Genomic DNA, 16,998 nt, shown 5'->3' on the forward strand with positions numbered 1-16,998 from the left:
TCCTGTTAAAGCCCTATATAAGTAGTTGTCATAATTATTATTTAATAACAAATGTGTGATTTTTCAGTGTTTAAGTCACACCGGAGTATAGCAACACCTACCAAACTAGTAAAAAATAAACACCACTTACACTCTGGAAAAAACGGTAGTCTTGGTAGTCCATGGTAGGGAGCCCCTATGTCAGGGATGCCTAATTTAGGGCAGAAGGGCCACATTTGAACCACATCCCTTTTACTTTGGCCCACTATGGCAAGCAACAAGCTCTCTACAAATTAATAAATTACTGTTAAGCACATTAAAGCATGGCATTTTTATTGACATTTTATTTTAGATTTAGTATAAAATACATTTAATTGTAATATAATTGTTCATATGTTGTTCACACAATGTGACCATGTATTTATGACCTGTGGCCCTCCAGCCAGATTCATGTCTGGCTTTTTAAAGGAAAGAATCTGAGCATAAAAAAGTTATGATTTTGTGAGAGCTCATTTCGCAACATAACAGAAAAGCTTTGCAAGGTAATACAATGGGATAGTGAGCTATGGCAGTTGCTTTTGAGAGATAACCCATAATTATTATTATTATTATTATTATTATTTACACAATGTAATCATTTCGACATATCACAAAACCGCCATTTTGTTGATAATCTGCTGTATTCTCTTCTCTTGTAAAACTACTTTGAGATCTTGTAAAACCATCATACGACAACACAAATCACTACCTTTATCTTTAATTTTCTTTATGTAAAATAGGTCACACACATAAATTGGACAAGTGGACGGGGCCAGGGAAAGAGACACAAGCAATGTGTCAAAACAGGAACTATGCAATCAAGAGTCTTACAATAAAAAGTAAGCAGCTTTCGTTGTAATGAAGATAGTTGGTACCACTTTGGAGTCCATTATTTATTTTTCGTAATAGATCCCTGATGCCAATTAAAAAAATAACTATCAGGCAAAATCTGTCAAGGAAAGCTGCAATTTATTTATTGAATATGTAACTAAATTTTCATGCACAAATCAACAGTATAAGAACTCCTTTATTCCTATTGTTATTAGATTTTTAAACACTATCACATGAGTGGTTTTTAACTAGGTTTTCTTATTACTGAATTGTTATGTTTACTGTGTGGTGAGTTTTCATGGTGGGTTTTTATGCTATATTTTAGATCATGTTATATCTATATATGTCCGAATGTGTTCTACTGCTGGCTGCACAACGAATTGCCCCTGGGGGGCTAACAAAGTCTACTTGATACTTGATACAGTATGTTTGGTCTATTCTCTGTATATCACAGTGAAATGAGATTATGTACATGCACACAGGATCGGTTGTAATATACTGTGTCCCTGCAGGAAATGGGAGACAAGGTGATTTCAGGGACTCAAACATTTCATGCAACAAAAATGAGTTTCTTTGGGTGGTGCAGCGGTTGCACAACTGTTTTAAAACTACAGTTTGCTGGTGATACATAGACACTATCTATGGATGAAGCTTAGCCGAGCGCGTAAACTAAACCCACGGTATAGCGGAGCCACCTCGAGGTCAGATAATATGGACTTCTCCAGGGTCGAAACCCATAAGCCTTGAGGGAGACACACACAGAACACTGTTCAGATAAGAGGCAGGTCACAGTGCACCATGACGAGCTTGACTTTTTTTGTTGTTGTTTTTTTTTTTTGCCTTGAGGTAAATTAAATATTATAATCGGAACTTGTTCTGCTCACGTTATGCTCTGGAGAGTTTCCTGTGCTGGAGCTGTCACTGCTGTGGTCTGACGTGGTCCTTCTGTGAGTTGGAACAAACCTCTGAGCAAAAAAGAAAACAGCAGTTGAAGCAGAGTGTAGAATTGGCAGAGCAGCACATCTAAAATTAAGCCTAGATATTACACTGAACCACTGAAGCTTTCATTTAAAAGCTGCAGATGCTGAATTTCTTTGTGGACATTTTCTATAAAAGCTTCTGATCTGTGCTTGAGAAGAACATATCGACTCGGAAAAGCAACAGTTGTTATGCAAATACCACAACCTTAGTGTTAAGAAGTGAGGAGAAAAAGCACACTCAAATGTTAATGCAAACAACTTAAAACTGTGATTTAGATCAACTCACAATCTCAGGTTTAGAGTACTTCAGATACATCTGGAAAAATAAAATGCCACAGTTACCTAAACTAATTATGCCAATCAGTCCCACAAAATGTGGTTGATTAAATGGAAACTAGAGTATACAATTAATTGGCACATATTGTTACAGTTGGCTTTTCCCATTTAAGCAACTAGATTTTGTTGGTCTGGATGACATAACTACAGCAAAATAACATTCCTTGGACTGTAATGTTTGTGAAATATCTTCTTTGACACTGTAATAAATAAATTTATCTTCCTCACATTAATGCAATCTGATTTCTTGGGAGTGGGAGAAATTTGGAGCTCAGTGTCTTGCTCAAGGACATGCTGGTATACAGGATTAGTGAGTGTTGGATCTACCAACCTTTTTTGGGATTGTTCAATTCAATTCAAACAAGTTTATTCATCCCACAAGGGGCAACTGAATTTGAGCAGCCCGTAAAAAAAACACAATAACATAACATATAAGAACAATAAAACAAATAAAAACAGACTTAAGGAGATAAAACGGGTAGCCAGAATAAATAAATAAATGAATAAATAAACAGCAGCCCTACGGAGCATTTAAAAGTCAACTCGCCGAAGGGACAAACGACTTTAAAAACAGTTGGTTCTACAAACTGGTGAAGCATACCGGCGTCCTGAAGGAAGCAGAGAAAACTCCCCTAAAACAACATGACCTGCCAAAGACAAGATACTTTCAGCCTTCTGGAGTATCTGTTGATTACAGAAAGCGTTTAAATCTCTTTGTTTCACTTTGTTTTAACTCTGTCTGTCTGTGTGGACAAGGTAACTCTAAAAACCAAGATCAGAAGTCAAGGAGAAGGGAAACATGGTCAGAAATCTTTTTTTGTATATCTCAAATTTGGTGGGAATATTACTTGGATGGATATATAGAGGTGATAAGATTTTGGAGTAGTTTGGTCAAAGGTCAAGGAAAAAAGTTGAAAAACATTTGTTTTGTATATCTCAACAACCAAGTAGCCTAAATGGATCAAACCTGGTGGGAATATTACATGGATCAATATCTAAAGGTAATTATATTTTGGAGTAGTTTAGTTAAAAGTCAAACGTAAAGGAAAATATGGTTGGAAAACACCTCATTTTGTACAACTCAATAAATAAGAAAGCTAGATATATCAAACTTGGTCTAAATATTACTTGGATTGATATCTAGAGATGATTAGATTTTAGAGTAGTTTGGTCAAAGGTCAAAGATCAAGACCAAGGAAAACCTGGTCCAAAAAATCCCCCCCTACCTTTTTGTGTATTTCAACAACCTAGATGGATGAGCCATCCATATACTGATCAGCAACATATTTGTGATTGAATTGTATGAATGACTTCTTAATAAAGTCATAGAGAAGTGATATGATGAAGTCATACAGAGTTAAAAAAACTCCATTACAGACATACCATGTGTATATCTACTTGTATATTTATATCATGGTGTGTAGAGCATGCTGGGTATTTATTAGCCCTCTAATGCCTTTCATTGTTTTGTGGACAACCAGTTCTTCCACCATAGCCCTCTGATTGCTAGCACTATATTGTTGGACTGGCATCTGTTTTGTTTACTTTAAGAAATACATTCTAATTCATAATTATAATGCTGGGATAGGTTCCACCCTTAACAGGTTGAGCTGATAAAAATGAATTGACTGACAGATAAGAAGAATTTTAGCTGTGCCTCAAGGGGCACATGGTTCATACACTGTAAAAACAGGATTTATTTATTATTTTTACTCTACTTGACTCACTCATCTTGTTACTTTGAGTTATAATATATCGACTGTCAAGCGAAATCATAACGTAAACTCCAGTTTGGTCCCCACAGTATCAAAAATTTGAGATAATAAATGCAAGAAATCCATCATAGTGTACATCTCATCTTTGTCAACATGTCAAGTTTGTTATGTGTCGGACGCAGGCGGAGAACCGACCAGCGTTTGAAGTAAGACCCAGTATAAAATAAGCAGAGCACGGTACAAAGGATAACAGAATTTAATAACATAACAGTGATGTGCTAAATTACAAACAAATGAGTGCGCGGTCTGGCGAGGTGGAATTACGGTGCGCTCCCAGCAGCACAAACGGTCCGGAGCCAGAAACAGTTCGGACCCAAGGACCCCGCCGACACCCCCCAGGTGGCCGCGACAAACCGAGTCTGTGAAAGAAGAAACCATCATGTGAGTCCACACTCCACACACAGAGAGACCACTCAAAGGTGTACATAAACAGCAAACACTTCCTGGCTTAATCACTAATCAGCTTCCCACCCTGCAGGCATGGAACACCCAGTTCACATTATCCACTGCAGTGGAAGCTGATTAAACGACTAACATAACAGCTCAATATAATAAGGTGTGAGGGACACCACATTTACTGACTGTACTAATGTTAGTCACAAAACCTACTGTACCTCAGGAAGTGTGCTGACGAGCGTGAGACCTCACCCCCTCCTCTTTCACAGACCATGGCATCAAAACCTGGTACGGTCTCTGAATCCATGATGATGAGATGGCTCTCGAGACGACGATCTCACCCGTCTGGTCACAAGGTCGAGTCTCTGGCAAATACACACTGTGTACTCCAGACTTAAATGCAACCATGCTCCAATCCATATAGATGCACCACAGCTGTGAGTCCTGACGAGCTGCACATGACCAGCCTCAGGTGATCAGGGTGAGGTCCTAATAGCTCAGCCACACAGCCACTCAGTCCTGAACGCAAGCCACCTGGAAGGAAAAACAAAAGACAGAACAGAAGACAGAAACAAAAGGCAGCCAGGCACCCCCAGCCATACAACAAAGTTCAAACAATTTAATATTTTAAGTAGATTGAACTTAAGATTGTGAGTTGATCTGAGATATAAGATCAACTTTATTTATCCTGATGGAAATTATTGTGCCAGAGTATAGAAAGTGAACAGTTTTTTTTTTTTAGAATACATACAACAAATTTATGCAAATGACTAGAAGACATTTGCACATGATGTTTGACAATATTGCACAAAATTCTGAGTCACTGAATTACTCTGTTCATAATGTATTGATTCTGCAGAAGGGGGAGGAATTATACAGTCTGATTGCCACAGGTAGGAAAGACCTCCTGTGGTGTTCTGTGGGGCACCTCAGTGGTCTCGGTCCATGACTGAAGGTGCTCTGACAGGACATCAGTGTGGCATCCCGGGGGTGGGAGGTATTGTCTAGGATGCTGCGCAGTTTCCTCAACATCCTCCTCTCTGACACCTCCACCACAGACTCCAGCTCAGCCGATGACCTTGTTGAGTCTGTTCATGTTGACTCATGTCTGACAGCCAGACTAAGTCGGTTAAACTTAAAATATCACTTTATTCTTCACTCTCTTTTAACTTCAGTTATTTAGATGGTGCACAATCTGTGTATTTGTGGTGTCCTTGTTTCTCACTGAAACAAAATGCGAACATTAACATATAAGTGGTTTTAATTTTGAAGAAAAGAAAACATATCAGAAAACAGGTGTTACTTTGAAATTAAAAGTTGAACACGAGATGTAACAGGAGGCAACGGCGCTAACCAACATCTGCGGTTCAAGGCCAACCAGTGTGAAAGCTGTGCCTAATCAACATGCACATACATTCTAGATCCGCTGTGGTGACCATGAAAGGCGTCAGGAAAGGCACCCCCTGTAAAACATGTTTCAAGTCAACATGCACACTTGCTGCTGCGATTCGAGCGAGCCAAAAAATAAATAATTATTTTTTAAAAAAGCAGCCAAAAAAAAAAAAAGTTCCTTATTATTTCAACACTAACAAACCTAATGCTACTGCAAAATATAAACTAAAAGCTTTGATGCATTTAGAAGTACATCTTAACACCTCTATACTGGATTAAAATTATAAATTCAAATGTAGCACTTTGTAATTTCTTGTTTTCCAGAAGTGTTGCCGTTATTAAAAAAAATATAAAATCCATTTAAAAACACGTGTCAACAAAGATTATTACAGCATTTTTCAATAAAATCCCAGTTTTACTTTTGTTTGGAAATCTGCTTCTATACAGAGCTCAGCCATCTTCATGAGCTGTGCTGCTCGCATGCCCTTGAGCAACCTGTTGATCCCAAGCCAGATACAGCCGAGCTGCAAACAAGCCCTTATTTGTAGTCAGCAATTCCCAGGTGTTTCTGCACACGAGCCTTTCTATCCCCAGGCTGTTTCTGTCCATATGAATGTGCTGCAGTCAGTAGTTAAATAAGGGTTAAAAACAAAGGAGTGCCCACTGTTGCACAGGGACTCACCCTTTTACCGCCACCTCACTGAAGCTTTCTTTTTGAACAAGCAGACACACCCTGCATGTCATACGCCTGTGTGACACAGCACCTACGTGCACATGTGCATACATACCCCATCATCCTGCGATGGGCTGAGCAGTGCAGGTCCCATACTGTGTCTCCAGTTTTTGAAAACGTTGTCCCCATCAAGGCCGTTCTCTACCTTGGGGTGGCCAGGAGCTACTGGGGCCTGCGGGGATTAAAATAGAACAATGAATAGTTTAGCTCATTGTTTCCATGACATCAGTCATACCAGTGGTTCAACTCAAAATTCCATTTATATTTTTAGGTAAAGTGTCCTCACAGCGGCGATGCGTCATAACCACGCAGTTATGAAATGACGCCTCCTACACTCAGTTTTCAACCCCATGATATTGTTTTTGTTTTGAAACAGTGATCCTGCCAACATGTCAAAACAAAATCAGTACAAGGTGTTTGAAAATGATCTGAAATTCTATAATTGAATGAATAAAATAAGAGGGACAGCATCTGTTTTTTGATTAACAAGATTAATGACTGTGATCCTGTCAGGAACTTCACCTCAGGCAGATTCCACTGGGACTTGGAGCCGCCTCTTAGGTAATAGTAGGTCTGTCCTCGATCATCCACCGATTTGATCCACTGTTACATGCAACACAGATTTCAGACAAACACACGTCACCCCACCACTATTGCACAAAGTAAAGATTTGGAACCTGTTAATACTCTTAAAATGAAATGGGAAAAAAAAAAAACAAACAGATGATAAATGGATTAACAAAAGAAACAGTTGAGAAATCTATTAACAAAGCGATGCCAATAAAATTTAGTTATTAATATAACCATAAGCTGATGTTTGCAAATAGACTATAGCAATATTTAAAAATCCAACCTTTTCAGTATGATTTGCTAAGAGACACTGAAAATGCAGATTTTTTTTGTTACAAGATTTGTGAAACTGTTTGGTTATAATAATAATACTAATAATACTAATAATAATATTTTAAGTGGAAACAACAAAATAAATGAAATGACATTTATTTTGAACAAAGGAATAATAATAATAATAATAATAATAATAATAATAATAATAATAACAATAATAATAATAATAATAATAATAAACCAATATGTCAGCCAATAATATGTCAATGAAGAAACAGTGCTTAAAAGGGTGCAGGAAGAAGAAAACACTTGTACACTGAAAAAAGAGGATAGTTGAACCAATTTTAAAAAGCCTTACAATTGGTAAAACCTGAAAGAATTAAGTTGTTTGAACTTAAGTTTGTACGTTAGATCAACCCCAGATCAACTGTAACTTACAAACTTAAGTTCCAACAATTTAATTCATTCAGGTTTTACCAACTGTAACTCTTTTTTAAGTTGCTTCTTTTTTCAGTGTAAACTCCGACCCCCTTCTGTTCATATATTAAAATAAATGACAATCATCACGTACATCCAAGATATTTAGAGTCCATTACCTACCCATTCCACAAATCTAGCCCACAAACTGAAATACACATACTCTGCCAACCCTATCTCAAGCATTTCATGATGGAACCACTAAAAGTATATTAATCTATTCATGACGGGAGCACGAAATGCAGGGTGATGTGGACTGGGGGGAGGGGGAAGGTTATGGTTAGGGTTAGAAATAGCACAATGAAAAAAGAAAAACATGTCACGAAAATGTGACTCATTTCGTGAAGGGAGCATGAAAATAGCATGACTGCATACTTGTGTGAACACATTGCTTTTTCAAGTTTAATGCTCTTCTTAACTTACAACCCCCCTCCCTATCACAAAACAAAATGAGTTTTTGCTTTGTACTTAATCTGTGCTGTTTCAAATTTAACTATATCCACAAATTTCACTGCATGTCACGTCAAAAACTGTGTGCTTCTGTCCTCCATGTACCCTACATTATGCACAATCCTAATAGACATTTTTGCATTATGTATAATGGATACAAGTTGCTTTTATAGGTGTTACCCCAGACCTCTGCGCAGTAGTTTAGATATGGTAAAATAAGCAAACAGCAGATCATATACAGTGATTTATATTCCAGTATCTGCCTATCTTGAGCGTAAGTTATGCGGGATTTCCATCAGATTTTGTGGTCCATTATCACTCCCACAAATTTATTTATTTTCATACACTCGCTCAATAATAACATTTGCTATTTTGATTTGTACCCCTGCGTCTATACCACAATTCCCAAACAACAAAAATTTTGTCTCATTTAAATTTAATGGAAATTGTTTTTAATCAAACCACACTTTAAAATGGATTAATTTCTGTTGTGATATCTCTCTAAAGCAGCTGTAAATTCTTCCCAGTGCAAAAAAATGTTTGTGTCATCAGAAAACTGAATACATTTTAAAGTTTTGGACACTTGACATATGTCATTTATGTACAAAAGCTGCCAGTTCTATTTCTTCATGATGTGCTTCCAAGGATGTTGTAATGTCATTATTATCTTCAGAAGATGATGAATCCTTACTGTCGGTGACCGTCATGGAGAATGTTGTCGGTTTGCTCTACTGGGACAGTAGTCCATATACTGTACTATCCATTATTGTTACCTTGATGTTGACTCAGGCACTTGTACCTGTCCAGCTCATGGCTTTTTCTGATCAGCAGCACTTTTGCCTGTCCCGTTCAGCTTTATGGATATCTTGAAGTTTGATATTTATGTTGATTGAACCCACTTTTGTTTCTTCAGGATGGGAGCTTTGAGGTAGACGTCAGTTCCCCTCAGCTAGCTCCCCTGTTTTTGAGCAATGTTGTTTTCTGTTTTTTGTTCACAAAAGGAATTATAATGGCTGGTTTTATCTTCTTGACTTTTCTGGGAGATGATATGCCTCAGTGTCACTGCTTTTCATAGTGATCCCCTTGCTGTCAAAAACGGGGATCATCTGCTGCTCAATAGACTCCAGGTAAGGCTCAGTGGGCTTCCTCTCCACTCCACCGATAAGCCGTTTATTCTGGAATATTGCTCCAAATCAGCAGCACGAGCCGTCTCAACATTTTGTTGTTTCAGCTGCTTTATCTGACCATCAAGTCCATAATCTGTTTCTGTTGTTTTGAGATACTTGCCATGTCTTCCGTCATGAGTGACTTCTTTATACCGTCAACTTCCTCGTCTGTAATTGCGCTTACCTTCTTTGACCCATGGTGCCCAAAACAAACCATCTGCAGAAGGCCCAGGATGCGACTGCTGCTCAGTAACCAGTGTCCACAACCAGGCTAGACTGTAGTAATGTCATCTTTGAGATAACATCATCATATCTACGTAACATATATGGTGGCTATTTTTAAATGGGCTTTCCTTCTTCATCATCAACACAAAATTTTCCGGTGACAAAAAAGTTGGACAGTGTTACACAAACAGCTTGAGAAAACAACCATATTTTGTAAAAATTTTAAAAATACACGGAGAAAATTTCAATCCTCAAACCAAGTGAATGCACAGACTTTTTGAATTTACTCAACTTCAAACACTAGTTTGGTTGATGTCTCGACAAGTCTGTTCAGCCAATTGTATCTCTGTGTCTGTTTGTGGGGTCCGTCCTGATCAGCCATCAGCCTTACCTGTTCTTTAGAGTGCTCATTGGTGAACACATAGGTTCCACTGGGTTCAACAGTGAGGTTCCAACCAACAGGGACACCACGGTCCAAACTGGCCCTTGGAATGATGGCCCGGCTCCCATGGCTGAGACTGTAATCCTTAGGGAAGGTGGGGGGGCATGTGGCGAGAAGCTCTTCATAGACCTCAGGTTGATCAGCACCTGGATAATCCTCAGAAGGGTAGTCCTCTTCAGGCAGAGGAGGCTGGGGATGAAGGAAAACATTGTGTGGTGCATGTTCACAGAAATACAAACAGATAATGTCAATCAGTTAATCCTCGTGATGCTACTCATAACTTTTCAATTAACTGAACTATTCAAATAAGCCTTACATAGTGAGGTTCATGACATCATGTAGACTCAGATTGTACACATAATAAAATCAACTAGAAAACAAGTTAACATGAAGTAAAAGTTAACATGAATGCAAAAATACAAAACTTTGCATTCCTGCTTCAATGCTTCACCTCAGGGAGCTTTAGTATCTGGTCAGTCTTTGACACTGCATGCAAATCTTAACTTGCCACAAAGCTTCTCACTTATTAAGTACGCTGCCCGAATATCAAAGTGCCAGGTACGAGCATACATGGCTCTTGATGATAATCTTAAGGGTGCCCCAAAACACTGCCATAATTAATTAAGGGATGAAATGCTATCCCTTTGCAACTACTTTGTGTTCAGATTATTCACAGTGCAAATCTGCCTCATATCCACTTATGGTCTTTATACCGAGCACCATTAATCATCAATATAGTGCCTTTAATGTCATAGTTACGTGATAGTTACATAGTTACAAACTGTGATGTAAATCTGCATCCACCTTAAAGCTGTACGGCCTCTGGGTTTTTAAGATTTAAGCCATAAAAATAATTTCTTTGGCACCTCTATAATTTTATTCTTTAGCATTTAGCATAGGGGATTCCTAATATATTGCCAATAGGATCAAAACTTGCACTGTCTGAAAACAATATAGAATTTTCACCCCTGATGGGTTGAAATTCAAGCAATCAGACACCCATGACCTACATTTGGTAGCGATGTCACAGATCATGTGGGGGCTTCCCCCGATCTGCGCAAGGATGCTGGGAAGAACACGGTGACTGATAATTAGAGTAAAGACAGGCAGCATGACATCAGCTGTCTGCTCCCATAATCAAAATATACCAAAATGGCAGAAAGCACTCCGAAACATATTATTTCTGTATAAATGTTATACATTTCTCATATATTTCATAAACGTTAGTGAGAAATAAAGACTTCTAAATCTAAAAATGCTATTTTTGTAACCAGATAACATCTCTGAAGTGATTTAGAAGACATCTTATGGATGTTAGTATGCACGCACCGGGAATGTACATCAAGTAAGTGGGTCAGGTCACAGGTAATCCGAATATTTTCAGTTCCTGTTTTGAAAAGACAAAGAAAATCTCCAGCAGTGTAAGAACATGATTACTTGCTCTGCACAGTTGGTTAAACCTGCAGTTTAACCTGACAATACAGCTAGCAGTTGGGAGGTGAAAATATCAGAAATGTTAGCCGTCACTCGTGTGGATAACAGTAGCTAACCCAGCTAGCTAGTTAGCTACATAACAGGCTAATTATTAAAATAATGCTTTCTCAGCGAGTGTTTGAACAAACCTTTAACAAACGCATTGTATATAAATTAAACTTTTAATAAGCGTGAGGACAGCAAAATGACACATTTGCTGGAGGTAGCTGTGTTTAATGTAGTGTGAAAGCGCGGAGGTTTGCAAATGACGTGAATTCCAGTTCTAATAGACAAACAGACAAACAAATAGACAAACAGAGTAAAAGTCTGGTACAAGTGGTTTTCAAACTGGGACCAGGACCTCCTTCTTGGGAAAAAATTGTTTTGTTAAAATAAATAAATAATTTGATATTGAAATCAGACAAATGAATCAGACTTCTAGATATAGGTCAGCATGATTTAGAACACATAATTACATTAATAATACAAGATGGATTGATTCTTGATGTTATGTCAGCATCCGTTGACCTCTCCAAAACTAACATGCTTTTGTGTTATCTAACCAGGTATGTTGACATATGGACTTGTGTCATGTATGCCACAGAAGGTGTTCCTGTGTCTTTGACCCTAAGGACACTGGTGTGCGGTACATTCTGTGACGTTGCTCAGATCTTAGTTTTGGAGAAGCTGTGACTGCTATACGCCGTGAGTGCTGGAGGTTTAATTTCATTAAAAGCAGACTGTATTTACAGCTTTCCCCTGGGTGAAGCTAAAACAGGAGACAGCGGCTAAGTAGAGCAGTACGACGGTCCTTACCGGCCCGTCCTCCTGAAACCTGTGCACACTCATAGGCTCCATCAGAGGAGAATATGGGCTCAGCTGCTCTGGAGGATGCCAGGACGTCTCCCCAGACATCAGGTTGTAGAAATAGGGACGACCGCTGCTCTCATCCACCAACTGCTCCCAGTCTGAAGTCAACACAAGGTGTGAGATGGTAGATGGGGACAGGACAGGAGATTGAGAATAAGACTCCTCTGCAGTGAACGTGTCAGGGTCTGTGGGGGAAGTTACAAAAGGGTTGTCCCAGGTGGTGTGCCCCGTGAAGGGGTGGTGGTAGTACTCCTGACCACTTTCCTGGTCAACGTGCACCTCCCATCCTTCTGGGTCTAGATATGAAGGGGTGTAGGATGAGGAAGCTGAGGGGGGAGACTCAGAGATGCTTTGGCGAAGCTCTGCTACATTGACGTACACCGCTGACTGGACATTTTCATTCTGCACCTGTGGAATAAACAAAGGGTAACTGTTTAGGCAAAATGTAAATATATCCACTGGCCATTCCCATCATGTGTTCATCAAAAAACACTTATGGGCATCATGCACCCACTGGTGATGGTGTTTGATCTTTGGCTTTGGAAAGGCCTCGGCATGTACACTGTGAAATGTAACAAGTGAATAGTCCATCTGTATGTATTTCATCGGAGACATAAACCATTATTTTAAGATTGTATCAAGTCAGTTATGTTCTAAAATTCAAATGGCAGCCATACAACCACACAAACCTGCAGAAAGGGATTTTGTATGAATTCAGCCGTTAAAAAAAGGACCAAAACAGGTGGTCGATTGAGGTGTGGAATAACTGGGGGTCAAATGTGTCTCACAGAGAATCAGAGAAACAGTCTTACGTTCAGATTATTTAACAGCAGTTATGTTCTACAACTCAAATAACAGTCAGAAGTCCCCCCAAACTTCCAGAAAGGATTTTATATGAATGCAGGAGACACTTCTTCCTTCTCTCTTAACATATCTGCAGTTTTGAAGTTGCATATAGCTTGAAATGAACGTGTTTTTCAGTTTCACTGAGTTCCAATGTCAAGATCTGGCGGCCACCAAGGCCCAATGCTGGTTGTCTGATAGTTTATGACTTAAACTTTCAGAATTAAGTCCACTAAACCTAGTACTACAAACATGGACAGACAGTCAAGTAAAAGAAAAACTTAAACCACACTTTGTAGGATTTAGGGAGATTTAATAGCAAAAATGGAATCTAGCGTTCATAACCATCTGTTTATTGATGTATAATTTTACCTGCAAGAAAGAATTGGTGTTTTCACAAAAGTATTATGAACCCTTCATATCCACATGAGAATGGGTCCTCATTTTCAGACACCTTTCTGTGGCACCATATTGATACAGCAGCCCAAAGGGACATACATGACATTTTTGAGAACTCTCATGTTATGAAATGGAGAAGCATATTGCTTCTCAAGTGAAGCCAAGAAAACACGACTCCCCATCACCACAGAAATTAAAACATGAAGGGAAATAAAATCAACACCAGCGACTGCATAATGCAATTTACAACCTCACCACTAGATGACACTAAATCGTACACAGTCGCTTTAAACTGAAATAATGAGTCAAAGTTTCAAAATGTGACCTGATTATGTCACGTGAAAAATGGCAGTGATAGAAATTATTTAAAAAATATCTTTAAAATATGTAAAAATTAATTATTTTAAAGGTATTTCATTTTTTTCTTAAATCAGTGACACATTTGAGAGAGTTCAACATTTTTGTTATTGATTTGATGGTTTTAAAAACTGGTCCAAGGTGAAATTTTTAGTTTAAGCCACATTAAATTAGTGATTTGAAAACGTTTTAAATCAATTCTACTTGGTTTAAAACTGTATTAAACAAGTCAAACCAAACTTAACACAAATACCATTGAAAAGCTGAGAAGCTACAACATGACAAAATTAGGATTTTATTCTCAGTAAGTGTCTTAAATTAACACATTGTATTTACACTTTTCCAGTTAGATTTTTTTTTTTTTTTTTTTACAGAATTCTAAACTGTCAGAGTACTGATTTAAACCTATCAGAACTCCAACAGTTTAAAGTAAAAAGCTGAAGGTTCCAGAGCACTGGGCAGGTTGAAGAATGAACAGAATAAGAAGTGAGTTCCTGGATGAAAAAAAGCCTGTTGAACTTGCAGAAGTTATACTGTTAAAGCTGAGTGTCAATTTAAATAAATATAGAAACGCCTCCTCAGATACAGCTTGTACTATAGGTGATATTTACACATTAAACAAAAGCCACATGTCACTTTTAGGTACTTTTAGAGCACGCACCACACACCACACCTATACCTCTGAGCATGTCAGCTTTCCGTACTGCGCTGAAATCAGGAAGTAGCCAATGTACTAAAACAAAGAACCCACAAGACTATAAACACAAAAATACTAACAGATCTGATCAACTATTGTGGTGCTAAAATGGTCAACATGATGTCAGATGTTAAAACCAGAGAGGCCGTATAAATATATACACTTCAAGCTGTAGATGACTCGCACTCAGAACTAAAACCTCATGTTACTTTCACACAATTCTGCTTTCTGAACAGCAGGTACATCATATGCAAATGCACCCATCCTCACAGATAATTTGGTTAAAGAATGCCAGCGAGCGTAAAACAGAATAATGAAGGGCTGTTTCTGTTCTCAGTCCTTCTGAAAGTGACACGGAGGATGGATGCCAGGTTGACCTTGAAATGCCCTCTGTTGAAACTAAACTCAAAACACCATATTTTTTTCTCACCTGTGTCCCACTGAGACAGTCGTTCCTCACCGCAAGACATCCCGTCCTGCCGAGCCTTTCGCAAGGCGTCAATGTCACCGTGATACAAAAAGACTAAAGTGTCTCTCGCGCTATATTTTGACCGGTTTTTGACTAAATTTTGCGTACCAAGCCTTAATCTCAGTCTATCTCCCTTCATACAGTTTCATAAAACCAGGCCTAGGATTGTAAAGACTTGGGCCTTCATTGTCCTGCAAAGGAAAACCAAATACCCTGTGCTCAGGGACCTCACGATTCTATATGCTCTTCCGAAGTGTCTTTAGATCTCAAAGGTTGAGAACATAAATGTTAGTGCCAAGAAAAGAGAATCTCTCTACAAGTTCAAAACGTTTACCTCATACAGAGAAACTTCTGGTCGCTGCGTCCAAGGAGACATTCAAAACCTGAATTTTACATCCACTTACTCCAGATCACACCAAAGTTGGGAAAGTCAAGGTCAGCGAACCTCTCCCCACTGACAGAGTCATCCAAGTCGCTAAACACAATGACCTTACCCAACACCCAGTCCATATAAACACTGAACAGATTAGGAACCAGAAAACATACCTGTAGAATGCCAGAATTCCCTGGGAAGAAGTCAGAGACTCTGCCCTGCTCCACACAGCACTCACAGTAGCCGTTTATCGGTACTTATGATGTTCAGGAACAAAATTCTCATGATGTTCCACAAAGCAGCTTGATCAATAAAATGCTTTGCAAATACCAACATAGGCCACATAGAACCCCATCCATATTCACACTTACTAAGATGTGGCGGATGGTTGACATTTTAGGTGTAAAACCAAGATGCTCTGATCATTGACCAGAAAGCAGCTGGCACTGAATTATATTGAGAAAACCCTTGCCTGGCACAGAGAGCACTGTAATACAGTTTTTGAAATCTAGGCAATGACCCTTAGCGACTACATTCTTTCAGTCTGTTGGGATGACGCATGTCTTTTAAATAGAATCAAAGATTCTTTGCAATTCCAGGTGAACATCATGTCCACCCACTTGAAGTAGTTCAGGCCAATACCACAGATCCCTGCAGCTTTACTTGCCTTTGGCCGTTTCACCATGTTTGCAATCTCTCTGGGAAAATATGCAAACTCTCCACAGAAAGGCAGCAGTCAGGAACAAACCTGTAACTTTGTGCTTAACCACTGCCCCACAATGCCACTTATATTCTGAGTTTAGGTATCAGAATCATTTGGTGGCAGCAATAACTATCATTATTACCTTTGCCAATCATTAGTGGAGGATAGTCAGAATTCTGACTAATTCCTTCACCAACTCTTTGTCATTTCATAAGACGGGAATGTTAAAGAAAGAAAAAGAGAACCTGTCTCAAAATGTTAAAGGGGTTTATATAATGCACTTTTTCCAATAATCTACAGCAGAAACCGATATAAACTTCACAGCCAACAATTCCCAACAGCCACTGCAGTCATTGTGCTCAACGCTCTGGCTGATGTTTCAAGTAGGAAGGTCTTGCTGCTCCTTGTGCTTCTTCAGATAGGTGGCATTTCTCCATCTTTCTCTCTCTCACAGGCTGTGTGGTCGTATCACAGTGGGCGTGTCTCGCAAAGCTAAGCAAGAGTTTGGACATGAACGTCTGTGACACATGTCACAGAAGTCTTAAATGAGCCATTTCTGGTCTCAATTTCTTATAGCAGACATAAATTTTGGGCATTAAGAATGTTTAACATGAATGTCCAACATTTAATGGTATAAGACATAAGGATGAATAAAACAACATCAAACCTTAAAGCTACAGTATGTAGGATTTAGGGGTGTTCATTAGCAGGAATCAAATGTAGTATTCATAAACATCTGTTTGTTAG

The 16,998-nt window shown here is 38.7% G+C and overlaps 1 protein-coding gene across 3 annotated transcripts in view; it reads right to left on the reverse strand.

Moving 5' to 3' along the window:
• Positions 1-16,998, reverse strand: part of LOC117530473 (rho GTPase-activating protein 27-like) — a 49,498-nt gene that overhangs the window by 11,812 nt on the left and 20,688 nt on the right. For 2 of the 3 annotated variants that reach the window (XM_034193379.1, XM_034193380.1), the window contains 6 exons: positions 12,357-12,818; positions 10,017-10,256; positions 6,984-7,064; positions 6,517-6,633; positions 1,734-1,814; positions 1,529-1,591 (listed from right to left, as the gene is read on the reverse strand). In XM_034193379.1, the coding sequence (XP_034049270.1) occupies positions 1,529-1,591; positions 1,734-1,814; positions 6,517-6,633; positions 6,984-7,064; positions 10,017-10,256; positions 12,357-12,818 (1,044 nt within the window). The remainder of the gene's footprint in view (positions 1-1,528; positions 1,592-1,733; positions 1,815-6,516; positions 6,634-6,983; positions 7,065-10,016; positions 10,257-12,356; positions 12,819-16,998) is intronic. The other variant, XM_034193381.1, reaches the window with a different exon arrangement.

Source organism: Thalassophryne amazonica, chromosome 18, assembly GCF_902500255.1.
Source record: "Thalassophryne amazonica chromosome 18, fThaAma1.1, whole genome shotgun sequence".
NCBI classification, from domain to species: Eukaryota; Metazoa; Chordata; class Actinopteri; order Batrachoidiformes; family Batrachoididae; genus Thalassophryne; species Thalassophryne amazonica.